The sequence below is a fragment of the Portunus trituberculatus genome, chromosome 14 (assembly GCF_017591435.1).
Source record: "Portunus trituberculatus isolate SZX2019 chromosome 14, ASM1759143v1, whole genome shotgun sequence".
Classification (NCBI taxonomy): Eukaryota; Metazoa; Arthropoda; class Malacostraca; order Decapoda; family Portunidae; genus Portunus; species Portunus trituberculatus.
Window position 1 is genome coordinate 20,902,262 of NC_059268.1, and position 14,421 is coordinate 20,916,682.

The 14,421-nt window shown below is 38.4% G+C and overlaps 1 protein-coding gene across 18 annotated transcripts in view; it reads left to right on the forward strand.

The window, feature by feature from the left end:
• Window positions 1-13,101, forward strand: part of LOC123503838 (aryl hydrocarbon receptor nuclear translocator homolog) — an 82,646-nt gene extending 69,545 nt beyond the window's left edge. For 9 of the 18 annotated variants that reach the window (XM_045253913.1, XM_045253911.1, XM_045253910.1 and 6 more), the window contains 10 exons: window positions 1,600-1,772; window positions 2,137-2,284; window positions 2,548-2,750; window positions 3,025-3,145; window positions 3,788-3,946; window positions 4,177-4,327; window positions 4,777-4,934; window positions 5,729-5,934; window positions 6,373-6,496; window positions 6,861-13,101. In XM_045253913.1, coding sequence (XP_045109848.1) covers window positions 1,600-1,772; window positions 2,137-2,284; window positions 2,548-2,750; window positions 3,025-3,145; window positions 3,788-3,946; window positions 4,177-4,327; window positions 4,777-4,934; window positions 5,729-5,934; window positions 6,373-6,496; window positions 6,861-7,069 — 1,652 coding nt within the window. In that variant the 3' untranslated portion in view covers window positions 7,070-13,101. The remainder of the gene's footprint in view (window positions 1-1,599; window positions 1,773-2,136; window positions 2,285-2,547; window positions 2,751-3,024; window positions 3,146-3,787; window positions 3,947-4,176; window positions 4,328-4,776; window positions 4,935-5,728; window positions 5,935-6,372; window positions 6,497-6,860) is intronic. The other 9 variants (XM_045253915.1, XM_045253922.1, XM_045253925.1 and 6 more) reach the window with 4 other exon arrangements.
• The last annotated feature ends 1,320 nt before the right edge of the window (window positions 13,102-14,421 follow it).

Genomic DNA, 14,421 nt, shown 5'->3' on the forward strand with positions numbered 1-14,421 from the left:
GGGGCTGTGGTTCAAGACTTGTTGTCAGGGTGGTGGTGTTGCACGTGTGGCCGTGTTATCAGTGAAATGCTCTCACATCTTTTGTCACTCTTATTCTTTCTACTTTTCCACTGAACTTGTTCTGCTCATATAACAGTCTTCTGTATCAAAGAAAACCTTCTCTCACTATGGATGACTTTGGCATGAACAAATTTGCAGAGTGACTTGGCAGCCTCTGGTCTGTGGGTCATCTTGACGCCACTCGCTCTGCTTTTGTAGTAGTTTTTCATTAATAGAAAAAAAAGAAGGGCTACATATACATTTGTTGTTTCATGATTGAATACAGAGAAATGGTCTCAATATATTGTGTCCAATTGTAGCCGTGGCTGGACAGGCATACCCAACTCAGGGACAGGTCGGGAAGTGTAGAGATACTCGACTGTATGTGTTGACACAGCAATTTGGTTTATATTCATTACATACCTATTCTGTGCTCCACTGGGATTAGGATCAAGCCAAAGTTGCCTCAGATGTTAACTGACTGCATGAAACCCTGTACGTGTGGGCTGGCTGTGGCTCTATATGCACCACTAGTGTTGTGACAGGATGGGCAGATTCAACTAAAATCAACTTCATGCTTAATTAAGGCCTTTTGGGGCATAATAGGTGATGTGTTCAGTTTGCATGCCTAACTTGAGTGATCAGATAGTATTTTTAACAATTACCAAAGCTAGGGTGGCACTAGTACACTACAAAGTATTAGAGTATTTACAAATGATACATACACAGTTTTAAATGGGAGTATACTGTATGCTACTAAGGGTGAGGGACAACTGAGGCTTCAATCAGGTTCTTCTACATTAGTTTTTGTTGTCATGTACAAGAACAAGATACTTTTTTAACTACCAAAGTTTTTTAAAGAATTAACTTTTTAAATTTGTTTTGTTGGTTTAGTTTTACCACTCTCTGAGCATGCTACATATTCTCCGTAGTGATGTAAAAAGGTTGAAACATTGATTTTCTTTGGTTTCTATGGCTGTTTTATGCTTGCTAGATAAGGTTGTGGTTTGATTTTTCACAGTTAAAACACTGAAGCTCTTCTCTCAGTTCATCTCAGGAAAGGAACCAGTAAAGAGACATGGAAATGAAAATATAACAGTGAATCTATTTATTCTTGTAGTTCATTCATTCCTATCATTGCTGTTGTTATTCAATTCAGCTAGGTAGTTGTGTGTAATATACTATCTTGGGTGTAAAGGTCTACCTGTTGATTGAAGTGTGTGATCTTTGATGAATAATTTGCTAAGCTTTCTGGACTATTCACAATTGAAGTGGCAGTGAAACCACTTTGTAAATCTCTATAAGGCAAGACACTAGGTGATTAAAAGAGTGTGTACTTAGCTAATGTATTGCAGTACACGTGTAAGTGAAATATATTCCATTACGTGTGTGTGCATGTGTGTGTGTGTGCGTGTGTGTGTTTGTGCGTGTGTGTGTTTGTGCGTGTGCGTGTTTGTGCGTGTGTGTGTGACTGTGAGTGTGAGTGTGAGAGTGTGTGTGGTGTGTGTTTGTGTGTGTATGAGGGAGAGAATTGTTTATTCATTCGGATGTTTCCCTCAGGAACAGGAAACACCAATGCAGATGGCACCTACAAACCTTCCTTTCTTACTGACCAAGAACTGAAACACCTAATTCTTGAGGCTGCCGATGGGTTCCTCTTTGTGGTTGCCTGTGACACGGGGAGAATCATTTATGCCTCTGATTCAGTCACTCCAGTCCTTAACCAGCCACAGGTGAGAATCAGTAATCAACCTCTTTTATTAGTTCCATCTTATACTTTCTCTGGGTCCATAAAGGTTGAAGAAGGGAAGTTTAATGGTCTCAGTGATAACCTTCTCCCTCTGTAAGAAATAGGAATAGTCTTAATGCTGCCAGAGGAGACCCAGTAGTAGCACTTTAGCTTTCATTGATTGGTATTAATTCTCAAGAGAGAGGTTCAAAACATTTGCCCCAGACTTTTGGCTAACTCTACTAACCTTTTAGGGAACTAGCAATCAAATGGGCCTTTTTTGTTATATTTTTTGTTACCTTTGGCCAGCTTCCCCTCTTCCATTAGAAAAAAAAGAAGAAAAAATAAAAATACTGACACCACTTCAGAGTGACTGGTTTGGGTCCAGCGTGTATGATCACGTTCACCCTGAGGATGTGGACAAGGTTCGGGAACAGCTCAGCACACAGGAGCCAGCCAACCAAGGCCGCATTCTGGACCTCAAGACAGGCACCGTCAAAAAGGAGGGACACCAGTGTAAGTGTTCATGGGGCTTTACAAATGATCTTATATTTCCAAACTTTTGTAGGAAATTTAATTGATGATGTGAATTAACCTGTCTTAGTTACCACAGAATTATCTTATTTCTTTGTGTTTTCTGTATTACTACATGAAAGGATAGCTTCTGTGTGTGTGGCAGTGAAAATGTATGTAGAAAGTTGTTACATGTTCATATAGACCATAACTGTGTGTGGGTGTGTGTATAATTTTTCTTCACTACATAATGTGATGTTGTGCAGCTTCGATGAGGCTGTGCATGGGGTCCAGGAGAGGGTTCATCTGCCGCATGAAGGTTGGCAGTGTCACACCAGAGAACATGAATTCTGGTCACTTGAACAGATTACGACAGAGAAACTCCTTAGGACCAGCCAATGATGGACACAATTATGCTGTTGTCCATTGTACAGGATATATTAAGAACTGGCCTCCAACTGGTGTCCAAGTAAGTTAAAAGTGTGTTTTTGTGTCTATCAGAATATGACTGTATCACCAATTTACTCCAATACATTAAACCTGTTTTCCTTCCTTGTGTGACATCATCATCTGTCAGTAGGGAAAATGAAAGCAACATATAGCATAGTAGCAGTGTTGATAAGTCATATTGAGGTTTTAGGGAAAGGTTTTAATGAGACAAATTGCCTTCATCTCTGTGTACTTTCAATGTGTTGTGCAGGAAAGTTGTTCCTTAATATTGTGCCTTCCTTGCCTCTATAAAGATGGACCGAGGTGAGGAGGAGGCCCATGGAGCTTCTCATTGCTGTTTGGTGGCCATTGGACGCCTTCAAGTTACCTCAACCCCCAATACATCAGACCTCATGGGATCAAACTCACAAAATGGTGAGTAAATTGCCAAATATTGGTTTACTATTAAGTCTGGTATTCAATTTCATCTTCTCGTTATGAATTGATTCTATATAAGATGCTGTGACATCAACCTCACAAAATGGTGAGTAAATTGCCAAATATTGGTTTACTATTAAGTCTGGTATTCAATTTCATCTTCTCGTTATGAATTGATTCTATATAAGATGCTGTGACAGTTTCAATATTGATTCAATGGACAATTATTTTAGTTATTTTAATCATCTTATCAGCAACCAACAATCAAAAGCTAGTAATGTACAGCTGCCAGCACTTGACTCCTTGTCAATCCTAGCTATATAATTTCTCAGTAGCAAAACCTGGTGGGCCCACACCAGGTAAAGACTAGTTTTGCTTTGGTTCAACCACCTCAAAAACTAAATCTTAAGCTACACCCACGTGACCTTTCCCTTCTGGTCTATGCCCTGTCCTTCCCTGTGATTAGACCATTACCACATTATGTCCCTCCCCACCACCCTCCTCTGTGTGTGTGTGTGTGTGTGTGTGTGGTTGTTGGGTCTTTCATTGTACTGGCTGTGATGTGTGTGTCTATGATTCCCAATAGACAGTGAACCGAGATTGCACATTTGAAGCACACTAACTATTTGTTTTTTTCAGAGTTTATATCTCGTCATGCAATGGATGGAAAGTTCACCTTTGTTGACCAGCGTGTGATGACAGTGTTGGGATACTCTCCTCAGGAACTACTAGCCAAGCCTTGCTTTGATTTTTTTCATCCAGAAGACCAGACCCACATGAAAGAAAGCTTTGACCAAGGTAAGTGTTTACAATACTGCAGTAGTGCCTGTTGAATCTATAGTGGAGAAAAACTATTATTTGCCTTCTCCAGATGTCCATCAATAAAATAATCCCAAGGTTTTCAGTTGTTTTGAAGTAATTTCCTTTGCTTAAGTTGTGGTTATCAGTGGTTTATTATTGATGGTCTTGCTTTGAATGATTTGCAGGCTTTTATTTACTTATATATCTCTTTGACCCTCTTTTTCCAGTGTTGAAACTGAAAGGTCAGGTGATGTCTGTCATGTATCGGTTCCGAGGAAAGAACCGAGAGTGGGTGTGGCTCAGGACCTCAGCATTTGCCTTCCTCAACCCCTACACAGATGACATTGAATACATTGTGTGTACAAATACTGCTGCAAAGTAAGTTATTTGTGGCAGATGGCAAATGCTTTACAGTTCATTAAAAGTTTGTGACTGAGATGAGCAGTGGATGTTCATTTACATGTTTATTGTGCATTTTATTTTTACTATTTTTCATATTTTATTGTATATTTCAAAGACACTGTAGATGCACAAAATAAAGGCTTCTTGTGATTCGAGTAAGTAAATAACTCTTAACGCTTTCTCCATTCATTCAAGAGGGAGGTTGCGCTCTCCATTCATTCAAGAGGGAGGTTGCGCGCTCTCCATTCATTCAAGAGGGAGGTTTCAAGGCATTTGTCCCTATCCTTTGGCTAACTATCAGCTCTGTAAGGAAACTGACGACTGTGTGGGCCTTTTTCTTTATCTTTTTGTTGTCCGTGGTCAGTCTTCCCCTCTTACATAAAATAAATAAATAAATTATCTTCATGGTCATTTTTTCATTCCAGGACAATACAGAGTGGAAGTGAAATGAGTGGTAGCATCTCGGAGCAGCAGGAAGTCAGCTCACTCAACACACAGTACTCCTCACATCAGCCAGGGTTGGAGTACTCTTTACAACGACAACGTGAACTTTACCCCCACATGATTCAGTCTCACATTCACAGTAAGTTATCATTCTGTGCTTACCCACTTTCATCAACTTCATCTGTGTGGAATTGGTTAATGGAAAAGCCAGTGGAATGGTTTTAATGGCCATCTGTTTGAATCCATCCAAGAAATATGCTGTGCTTGCCCACTTTCATCAATTTCATCTGTGTGGAATTGGTTAATGGAAAAACCAGTGGAATGGTTTTAATGGTCATCTGTTTGAATCTATCTAAGAAATGCACTAATTGTTTTTTTAATTCACAATAACTGGTGTACCATTAACCCCTTCAGTATTGGAATGCATTTATACCTTGAATTTTTGGTGTCAGATGATTTTATTGACATAAGGAAGGGTCTATGGAGGTCAGAAGATTAATGGCCTTAGTCTTACATAAGTTTTTGAAGCTGTATAAAATCACAAAATAGTAAGCAGAATAAATATTGAAATGCATCATAGTACTGAAGGGGTTAACTTTATTATTTCCAAGTAGGGAAGGGCCAGTGTGTAACATGGTTTTGTGACTTATTTATGACTTCACGATGGTACATTGCATATAGAAATTATTGCAGTTGGTCTTGTTTTCTGTCCAGCAGGTTTTGTGATGAGCAGATTTAGGATTTGAGCATCATTATTTTTTGTGTTTTGTCCAGCAGGTACAGATTTATGACTTCAAGATTGTACTTTGCATATAAAAATCATTGAACATCATCATTTGTTGTGTTTTTGTCAAGCAGGTACAAATTTGTTTTCACTATTGTACATTGCATATAGAAATCATTGTACACCATCATTTGTTGTGGTATGTCCAGCAGGTACAGGAAGGCCAAGCAGTACTCAGGGAGTGTACAGTGGATATGAGGCCGGTGCTTCCCCCTTGGCAAGCTTCTCCCCGAGCACTCCACAGGCAACCCCTCTCACCACACAGGCATCCTCCAGCATCTCCCGCATCACCAAATCCTCTTCCCCGCCAACCACAGCACATCCTCCAACATGGACAAATGCCCATATAAGACAGGTAGGAATACTAAGGAGCCTCACTCTCACCTGTATTTAGAAATGCCTTCCCCTCTCAGTATGAAAATTTTCCAAGGCCTCACAGACAACTTGTTGGGTTTTCAAGATGGTTTCCTCCTTTAATCAACCAGAAATCTTGCCAATTTATAATCAGAGCCATAGAAATACTCTTTAAATTGAAAACACGAGTACCTTCAATTGGAGCCTTTGGAAAGCTGTGATGGTGAGAGAGCAAAACTTTTCAAAATATTGGCCTTTCCTGCTTTAAAAAAAATAATAATAATGTTATTTTGTCATGTTAGAGCAAGGGCTGTATTTATATCTCTAGTTCTTACATGGCTGAAAATCATTGGTGAACATCAACGCTGTAATTTATTGCAATGGGGGTGTAGTTATTTTACATTTTTTCCTTCTCTTATCAAATGCATTGCTATTCCAGGGTGAGGGCTACAGTTATCCCAGCAACATGAGTCCCTCACGCTCCCCATCTGCTCCCTCATACACACCTCTCAGCTCCACTAGCCGCTCCCTCCCCTCATACACCTCAGCCGCTCCAGCCTCTGGTAAGTAAGCAGTTATGGACCCCCAAGAGAATACCTATTGAGTGAGAAGCATGTCTACAAGTTAAGCATAAATGTTTTTTTCTGGTGTCACTGTGCATTGGAACCTAAAAGAGTATAATGAGAATGTAAAGTATAGGAGATGAGATGCAGGAATAAGGAGAGATGTAAGTATGACAGAGATTTGAGCATGGGAGTTAATGATTGTAGGTTGTAAGCAAATATTAACAGAGTAGATAAAGAGGTAAAAGTGTCTGTTGAACCACATGTATACAATTCCAAAAGCTCTTCACTGCTTTGTAACGTGTAGGATTACTGTAATGTTCCTTTGTTTTAAGGCTTTTCTTGTAATTTCCTTGTACTTCAGCAGGCATGTGGCAGTACAGCAACCTTGGCGGGGAGAGTGGCAGTGTTGGGCCCTCCACCAGCTCAGTACACCCTAGCCCCGGCACAGGCCACCAGGCTGGGGGAGCGCCGGGCTCACAGCCAGAGCTCACAGACATGCTGCAGATCCTCGACCAGTCTACCCCAGCAAATTTTGATGACTTAAATATGTTTGGCACAAATTTTGAATGAGCCATTTCTTATTGCATTATCATTGAATTAGTTATTTGTATTCAATGCCTGGCAAGCCTTAGTATTCAGTCTCAATGTATTTTGTTAAATCTCAACAAGTGCCTCTGCTACAACAGTGTCAGTTTCTTTACCATTTAGATGAAATAGATATTTTGTATATAGTCAATTATTTAAAGGTTGGTCACTGGTGAAAATAATGTTGGATTCTGGAACTTGCCTTAACAAGTAAATTTGTTACCAGCTGCTTTTAGTGGACGATGTTGCCTACTTGAGGTGAGTTTCAGAAGTTAAGAAACATTGGTGCTGGATGATGGAGGTTAGTGAAGATTTAACTTTAGGTAAGCCAGGTCTTAGTGCTCCACACAACCCTTAGCTTGTAATCAAGCTTCTTACATTGACGTGTGTGGGGTGCCTCAGATACATGCCAATCTGTAATTGCCGCAGCAATTCAACACAAGTCATGTGTGGGTGACGCCATACTGTTGTAGTTCAGCGTTTTGAGCATTGCCGTAAGACGAGGGTATGATATGTTGTGCTGATAATCAAATCACAGTTTGCAGTTAGGCTGTTTGTTTGCTGGTAATCAAAGTATTACGTCCTTCATAGTTGTTACTCTTGGAGTCCCTTAAAGGGAGCTTATGACTGAATTATTTTTACATGCTGTACGATATCTTAAGAATTTTTATCACACTGTATATTTATGCACAATTTCAAAATCTGTAGCTCAAGCACATGTCCAGGAATATTATGCATTTTAATGAAGAAAATGTCAGTGTCGTGCTGTTCTCATGCCTGTGTCTATTATTATTATTATTATTATTATTATTATTATTATTATTATTATTAATGTGATTGTTATTGGTAGTATTTTATTTCAAGGATTTGAAGTTTTCTTTTATTTGCTCAGATGCATTATTTTACTTATTTATTTATTTTTTCATTCAGGTGCCACAGTGCATATACAGGGAATCCTCAGAACTCAGGCTTAATGTCTTTATCCATAAATTTGTTTCCTTTAGGTTGCATGACTTTTAATTGATTCATATACGAGTTAATAAGAGTCCTTAGGTAATGATGGAGTCCTTGGGTGTGAATCACAGCACAACCCTCGCCTGCTGTCCTGACCAACACACTCCGCCACCAACACTTGCCACTGAAGGCCTTGGGTAATGCAGGTGTAGAAAGTGAAGCATAATTTTGCAGTAATTTGGTAAAATGATAGTCTTGCATTGTGTGTGTGTTATGAACGGATAATCTGTATATTGCAGCGTGATGTGTCACAGAGAATTGGATGCAACGTGTCGTATGATTCAACTTTTCAGTTTGTTTTCACTTCAAGTATTGCTGCCATTATATTTATTTATGTTTATGCATTTTTTTTGTATTATTATTATTGACTTGTGTGTAATATATTTTCCATGTTTATTCACTGAACCAGGGTTTTGGGCACTAACATAATTCTTCATTAGAAGACGGTTACTGGATCATAAACAGTTTCTTTGTATTTGTAGTTTAGATGTTCAGTAATATGCTCTGTTAGTTAGGTCTTGTAGCTGTAAATTTAACTGTTGTAGTACTTTCATGGGTAAATAGCCATTTTTTAAATGGCTTACCAAGCAGTCAGGTTATGATTGTTTGGCATGTACAATGAGTGTGTAATATATATACATATATATATATTTTGTCCTCATGATGTCAGTACAAGGTATCTCAGTGGTCTGAGAGGATTTTGCACGGCTGGTGTCTTGCCACCAGTGTTTAATTTATATAGACATATCATTCATAGCTAGAGGGATGTAAGTGACTTAAGGCTCATTGTGTAATATTTCTTCTCATATAAGTCACTTTCTTATTGAGAATTTGTTGAAGATTTTAGAAATTATTTGAAGACTAATAAATATTAAGATAGTTTTCCTTTTTGGAAAAAAGTTCAAAGTTTCATTTTGTTATGGGCTCAGGAACAGATATTGAAATCCAGAAATGTTCGTATAAACGTCACCCTGGTAGTACGCACTGTGAATGGCTGATTGGAAATTATAATTGTATTTGGGCAATCAAATTTTGATGCGTCTGTAGTGTGACTTGTTGACAGAGTAAGTCATCAACTGTCATCATGTGGGGGTAGGGGAAGAAAGTCCTTCCGTGTTTTGTTACAACTGTATTTTGTGGTTAGTTTCTTGATAAACATTTTCCATGTACTGAAATTACAAATACAATTTGTAATGTTGCTGCACAGTGTATGTATACAATTGAAAACAAAGTAGGATGAAACCTAAAAGCAAAGCAAAACAAAACAACCCAATGAGGTCATGGAAATATAGTGAAAATCACTATCGGTAATTACACGAGTCACAACATTTATTAGAAAATCCATAGTACATTTACAAAGCCTTAGTCAGTTACAGCCTCCTCTCAGCTTATTCCTAATCACAAGACAACACTCAACCCTTCTGTCCTCCACTATCAAGTCACTGCCCTAAGGAAACTAGAGCAAATAATAACTTGACTTCACTATTTGTCGTTTATGGAAGGACAGAGAGGGTCGGGATCCATCACACCTCGTCTGGTGCCACAGGGAGTTGCCAATGCTTCTGTTTACAAGTGGAAACCTCCCACCAGTATATCCCAAACATAAGTATTGTGAGTTGATCAGACATACACTACAGGGAAATTGGTGGGAATTTCTTAGGTCAGTATGTCCAAGTGTGCTAATGCTGTGTTGGTGAAGAGGTACCAAGTTCTACATTTTCCTGAGTGTACTGATTTATCAGTGCTGTGTAGGAAATATCTTCAAATGGGTTTTATAATTAGTAACAAAAGTAATGCTGAATTGTGGTTAAAATCATAAAGATTGTAACACGGGGCTGCCTGATAAACACTGTAATGAAAGTATCCGTCGGTGGGATTTGATAGTGAAACATCTGTTAAAGGAAAATCACTTTGTAGAATTTGAACTTCATTTTCCCAAAGCTTGGCAATCCTTGAGTCACTTGATGATTTGATACTCGGAGTCTTTGAATATCTGTTACTGAGCTGAACGTTTAAAAGTTGACCATTTGTATATATTTTTTCTAATTGAATCAATATAGTAATGGGAACCACCATGTGATAAATAATTTTTGCAAGAGTCATCTGACTTCCCTTTGGCATTTTCTGTAGGTTTAGAACAAGACTGATTTGCAGTGCTGCAGCATTAGTCTTTAATGTATGTATGCAGAAGTAGGGCTGATTGAATTTTCCAGTGATAAATTCCCATGTGTACAATTAAAAATTTATATATATATATATGGAAGAAAGACCTGTAAATAGGAAAGGAAACTTTTCCATATTTTTAGTTGATGTAGAAACACGAACCAATAATAATTTTTGGTGGGAGTGCAGATTATCAGTCCAATGGTGTGGATGACAGAACTTGTGGGCAATACTGTACTGAATGGAATCACTGTAGTGTGTGCTGCTGGTTGTTTCTGACCACGTCTTGTTATAGGTACCCTCTTGGAAAAGAAGTATTCAGCAGATTAAGTTACTTTTGTTTAAGCCAATGTTTGCTCCCCTCTGTGGGGAACAATGTTGAATAGTTTTTTCAGTGGCCATATTAATGTAAGTTCAAGATTATGTTGTGGAACCTTGAATGGAGGCTGCAAGTAACGAGGGGCCACCATGGCCTCTCGGGTGCTTCACCAGTGCAATACTTACTGTGGCAGTCAAACCAACGTCAAGTTGCTATGATATCAATGTAACAACAAGGATTTGTTTATCAGTTTGATTGTATCACACAACATTTGTTGGATATCATGCATTTGAAATCTTGCTTGTAGTTTCCCCACAACTATGAGTATGTACTTTTCTGTCATTTTCTTTACCTCTTTTTTTTTCTTTTAACATATATGTAAAACATTGTTTAAAATACACTGGTCTCTCATAAATGCATATTTGTAGGTATAGTTTAGGAGAGTTTGTGTTTGTTGCATCACCATCATTTTTATGATTTTATTTTATTGTTTTATTTATTTTCTTACCCATTGTCATACATGTGAACAATGATTGCAACATTGGAAGAAGACAAGCCCAGATTCTCATTATCATCATTATATGTGCACACACACACACACACACACACACTTACACACACACACACCATGGTGTCTACGTTCAAACGACTTGTTAGACGTTGAAGTGTACGAGGATCATGAGTGGCTTCCTCCATCCATCACAAACACTTCTGAAAGTCATCATGATGAAAGGTATTTGCACTTTGTGCAGGTGTTGTTTATGATAATCTATGTGCATAACTAATTCCACCAAAACTGTTACCATGAGTGTGTATGTATGCACGTACGTATGATCATACGTGCGTACACTACATATTACTTCTCTGCAATCATGTTGCTTCTCATTTCAGTATGTGAAGTGTCCACACTCTATCAGTAACTACCAACTTGTGGCTTGTGATGGTAATAAGAACTGTGTACCTCTACACTTGAATGATACTGTGTGCATGTGTGTATTACATATGAACCAATATTCCCAGGGCAAGATTGCATCCATAGGTGGTCAGTTGGAAGGGTATGAAGAGGTGCCTCAGTAAAGCAATCTGTCAGAAATAAATGGCCCACATTATATGGCTTTGAAGAAGCAGAAGAAAGTAAAAGTGTTGGAAGACAGAATAACTCTGGGCTGGCAAGATGATGAAAGCACCGTACAGCACATTGTAAGCTGAGTGATTACATGCACTAGGCTGCCTTGCCTCACTGGACAGCCACATCTGGATACTCAGAAGTTAAGAAAAAAGACCACAAATTCTTCAGAACAGTTTATCTGTATGTATTAAGCTGAATTCGTGAACAAAAATCTTGACAAGATATAGGTGTACAGAATTTCATTTGATTTTTATTGTTTTTAAAAAGTCTCATTGAACAAGGATAGTGCAGGCCCAAGCTAACCCTTCCTTCATGGGAAGCTTCATTTTGAAATTTGCCAAAGATTTTTCTTAGAACCCATACATTGAAATTTATGAGTGACCAGCGTATGTGAATTTTTTTTTGTGTGTGTACCCATCTTGAGATGCTTGTTTATACAATATATAAATGCTTATTATAAGTTTTTTCTTTATTAAGTTAGCATTTTATATTTTATAAACACTGTGCCTTGGGCTGGTGTGGCATTGTGAGATTCACTGCAATTTCTCATTCAAAAGAACCATTATTGTAATTCAGTTTTGTATTGTGTTGTTTATATGTATGATGCATTTTGAGTTAACCTTAACTGTGTTGGCAAAACCTCATGGGATGCTCAATTACAGCTGGCTGTTTGTCAGGCTCTCCCCAGCTGCTTCATGACCTCCCAGAAAACCTCCATGGGAAGGAGAGTTTCTCTGTGTCTGTGTGACTCGCTGAGGCAGGTTCAATTGTATTTTGCAATCAGCTCAATTATTTTTTTTTATATTGTAAAACCAGTGCATTTATGTATACATATTGTGTAAATATCTGAATTGATAGTGTCTCTTGCAAGTTTTAGAGTTTTGGTTTATTGCTTTAGAAATTATAATATCCTTTTGTCTCTAGATAAAAAAAGTTTGCAATGAACACATTATATATTTATTACTTTTTTTATGTAACTTTCATGTAATTGAAAAATGGAAATTCCTGAGATAGCATTAATATTGATTATTGGGATATTTACAAAGCAGGACAGAGTTCATGAGGTTTTCTTGAAGCCATGAAGGTTGCTGTTGGGCTAACATGGTTGTAGGTTGGGGAATTCACCTGTTCTGTTTGTGTAAATATTGGTTTTCAGTGACAGTTTGAAACATAAGTGCAATGTATTGTAGAAGAATTATTTAAGTACATATAGAGGTAGCAGTATTAGTGTATGCTATTTTAATATAAGCTAATGTAAAATAATTGCATTTGCAAATGGAGGACAGGTGAACTCATGAAATATTTGTCTCATGTTGACTCATTATCTAGTACTACTTCTAATAACTTAAACTTATTGAACTTATGTATAATACTGACATATAAGTGAAATAATATGTGTTTTATTTTTTTACTTTAGTTGTCCACCATTAGGTTTTTATTGCATTCTAAGATACCACTTTTGAAACTTCACATGGGATGCTGAAGACTGGGGGGAGGAGGGATGGGACAGTGTATAGTTTCTACTCTAACATTTGTTCATAAACCTTAGACCAAACAGACTTAATTTTGACTTAGTTCACATCACTTAACTAGGACTTGGGAAGGCCAGTGCTAGACTCATAGACTAGCTGACTGTGGTAACTTGCACACACACACACACACACACACACACACACACATCATTGAATATCTGTAAGTGAAACAAGTTGTCATGGGTCTATAGCAATTTCCATGATCCATAGGCTATCTTATAACACAAGATAATTTTGGTACACTTCAAACATGAGGACACTGAACATAGAGGAAGCATAAAACAGTCAAGTCCTGCATTTACTTAAGGTGAAGAGCTTGTGCACACACACACACACTGGCTTAGTCATGTCACTGTACAGCTGCAGAGTTCATAAAGGACACAGTGCTAGACTGGAGAGCTGTGTGGTACTTCGCTTTAAACTGCATCATTATGTATTTGTAAATAAAGCCACTTGTTACAATTTCAATATCAATCTCCATCTAGTGTGCAGTTTTCCTCTGCCACATGAGGAGAGGTGTTAATAGCCAACATTAGCACTACCATTAGAGGATTCAGATGTGTACTGCAGCAGAACATTAAAACAATGAATGCTGTGCCAGGCAGCACAGGGAGCCTGAGACTAAGGAAGCTCCAGCTTGTTCACAGATCATAGGAGTGAAGGTGCATGAGAGCAGGAATTGGTTAGGAACACAATGTGCTTAGGGACCTGCATGGAAAAGCTATGGCGTGTGTAGACTGGGGAATGACTCAATCCAAAATATTGGATTTTAGGTTAAGATGAGCCGGAAAAAGAATGACAACCAATATGGATGATCCTATAAAGAGAGTTTATAGGTGGAGGTGAGGTTGACATGAGTGAGCGCCTGGCACTGCTATTACATGGATGCATGGATTATCAAGGATTTTATCTGCCTGATGGTAAGCATTCTAAGCCTCAGAACAGCAGCCATCGTATCAGCTGGTATCTGATACCTTATCAGTAACTGTGCGGTGATGGTGATGTCCTCCTGCACGCCTCCCTGTGATGGGAAGGTGTTCTGCTAAGTGCCAATAGATTCCTGCTGTAAGGCAAATACTGCGCCAAGACTTTCAGCAATGATACTCCTCAGGGGTTGAGCATCCTCTCTGCTATTTGTTGATACATATACACTTCTTGCCATGTCTAGTTGTGTTGATTG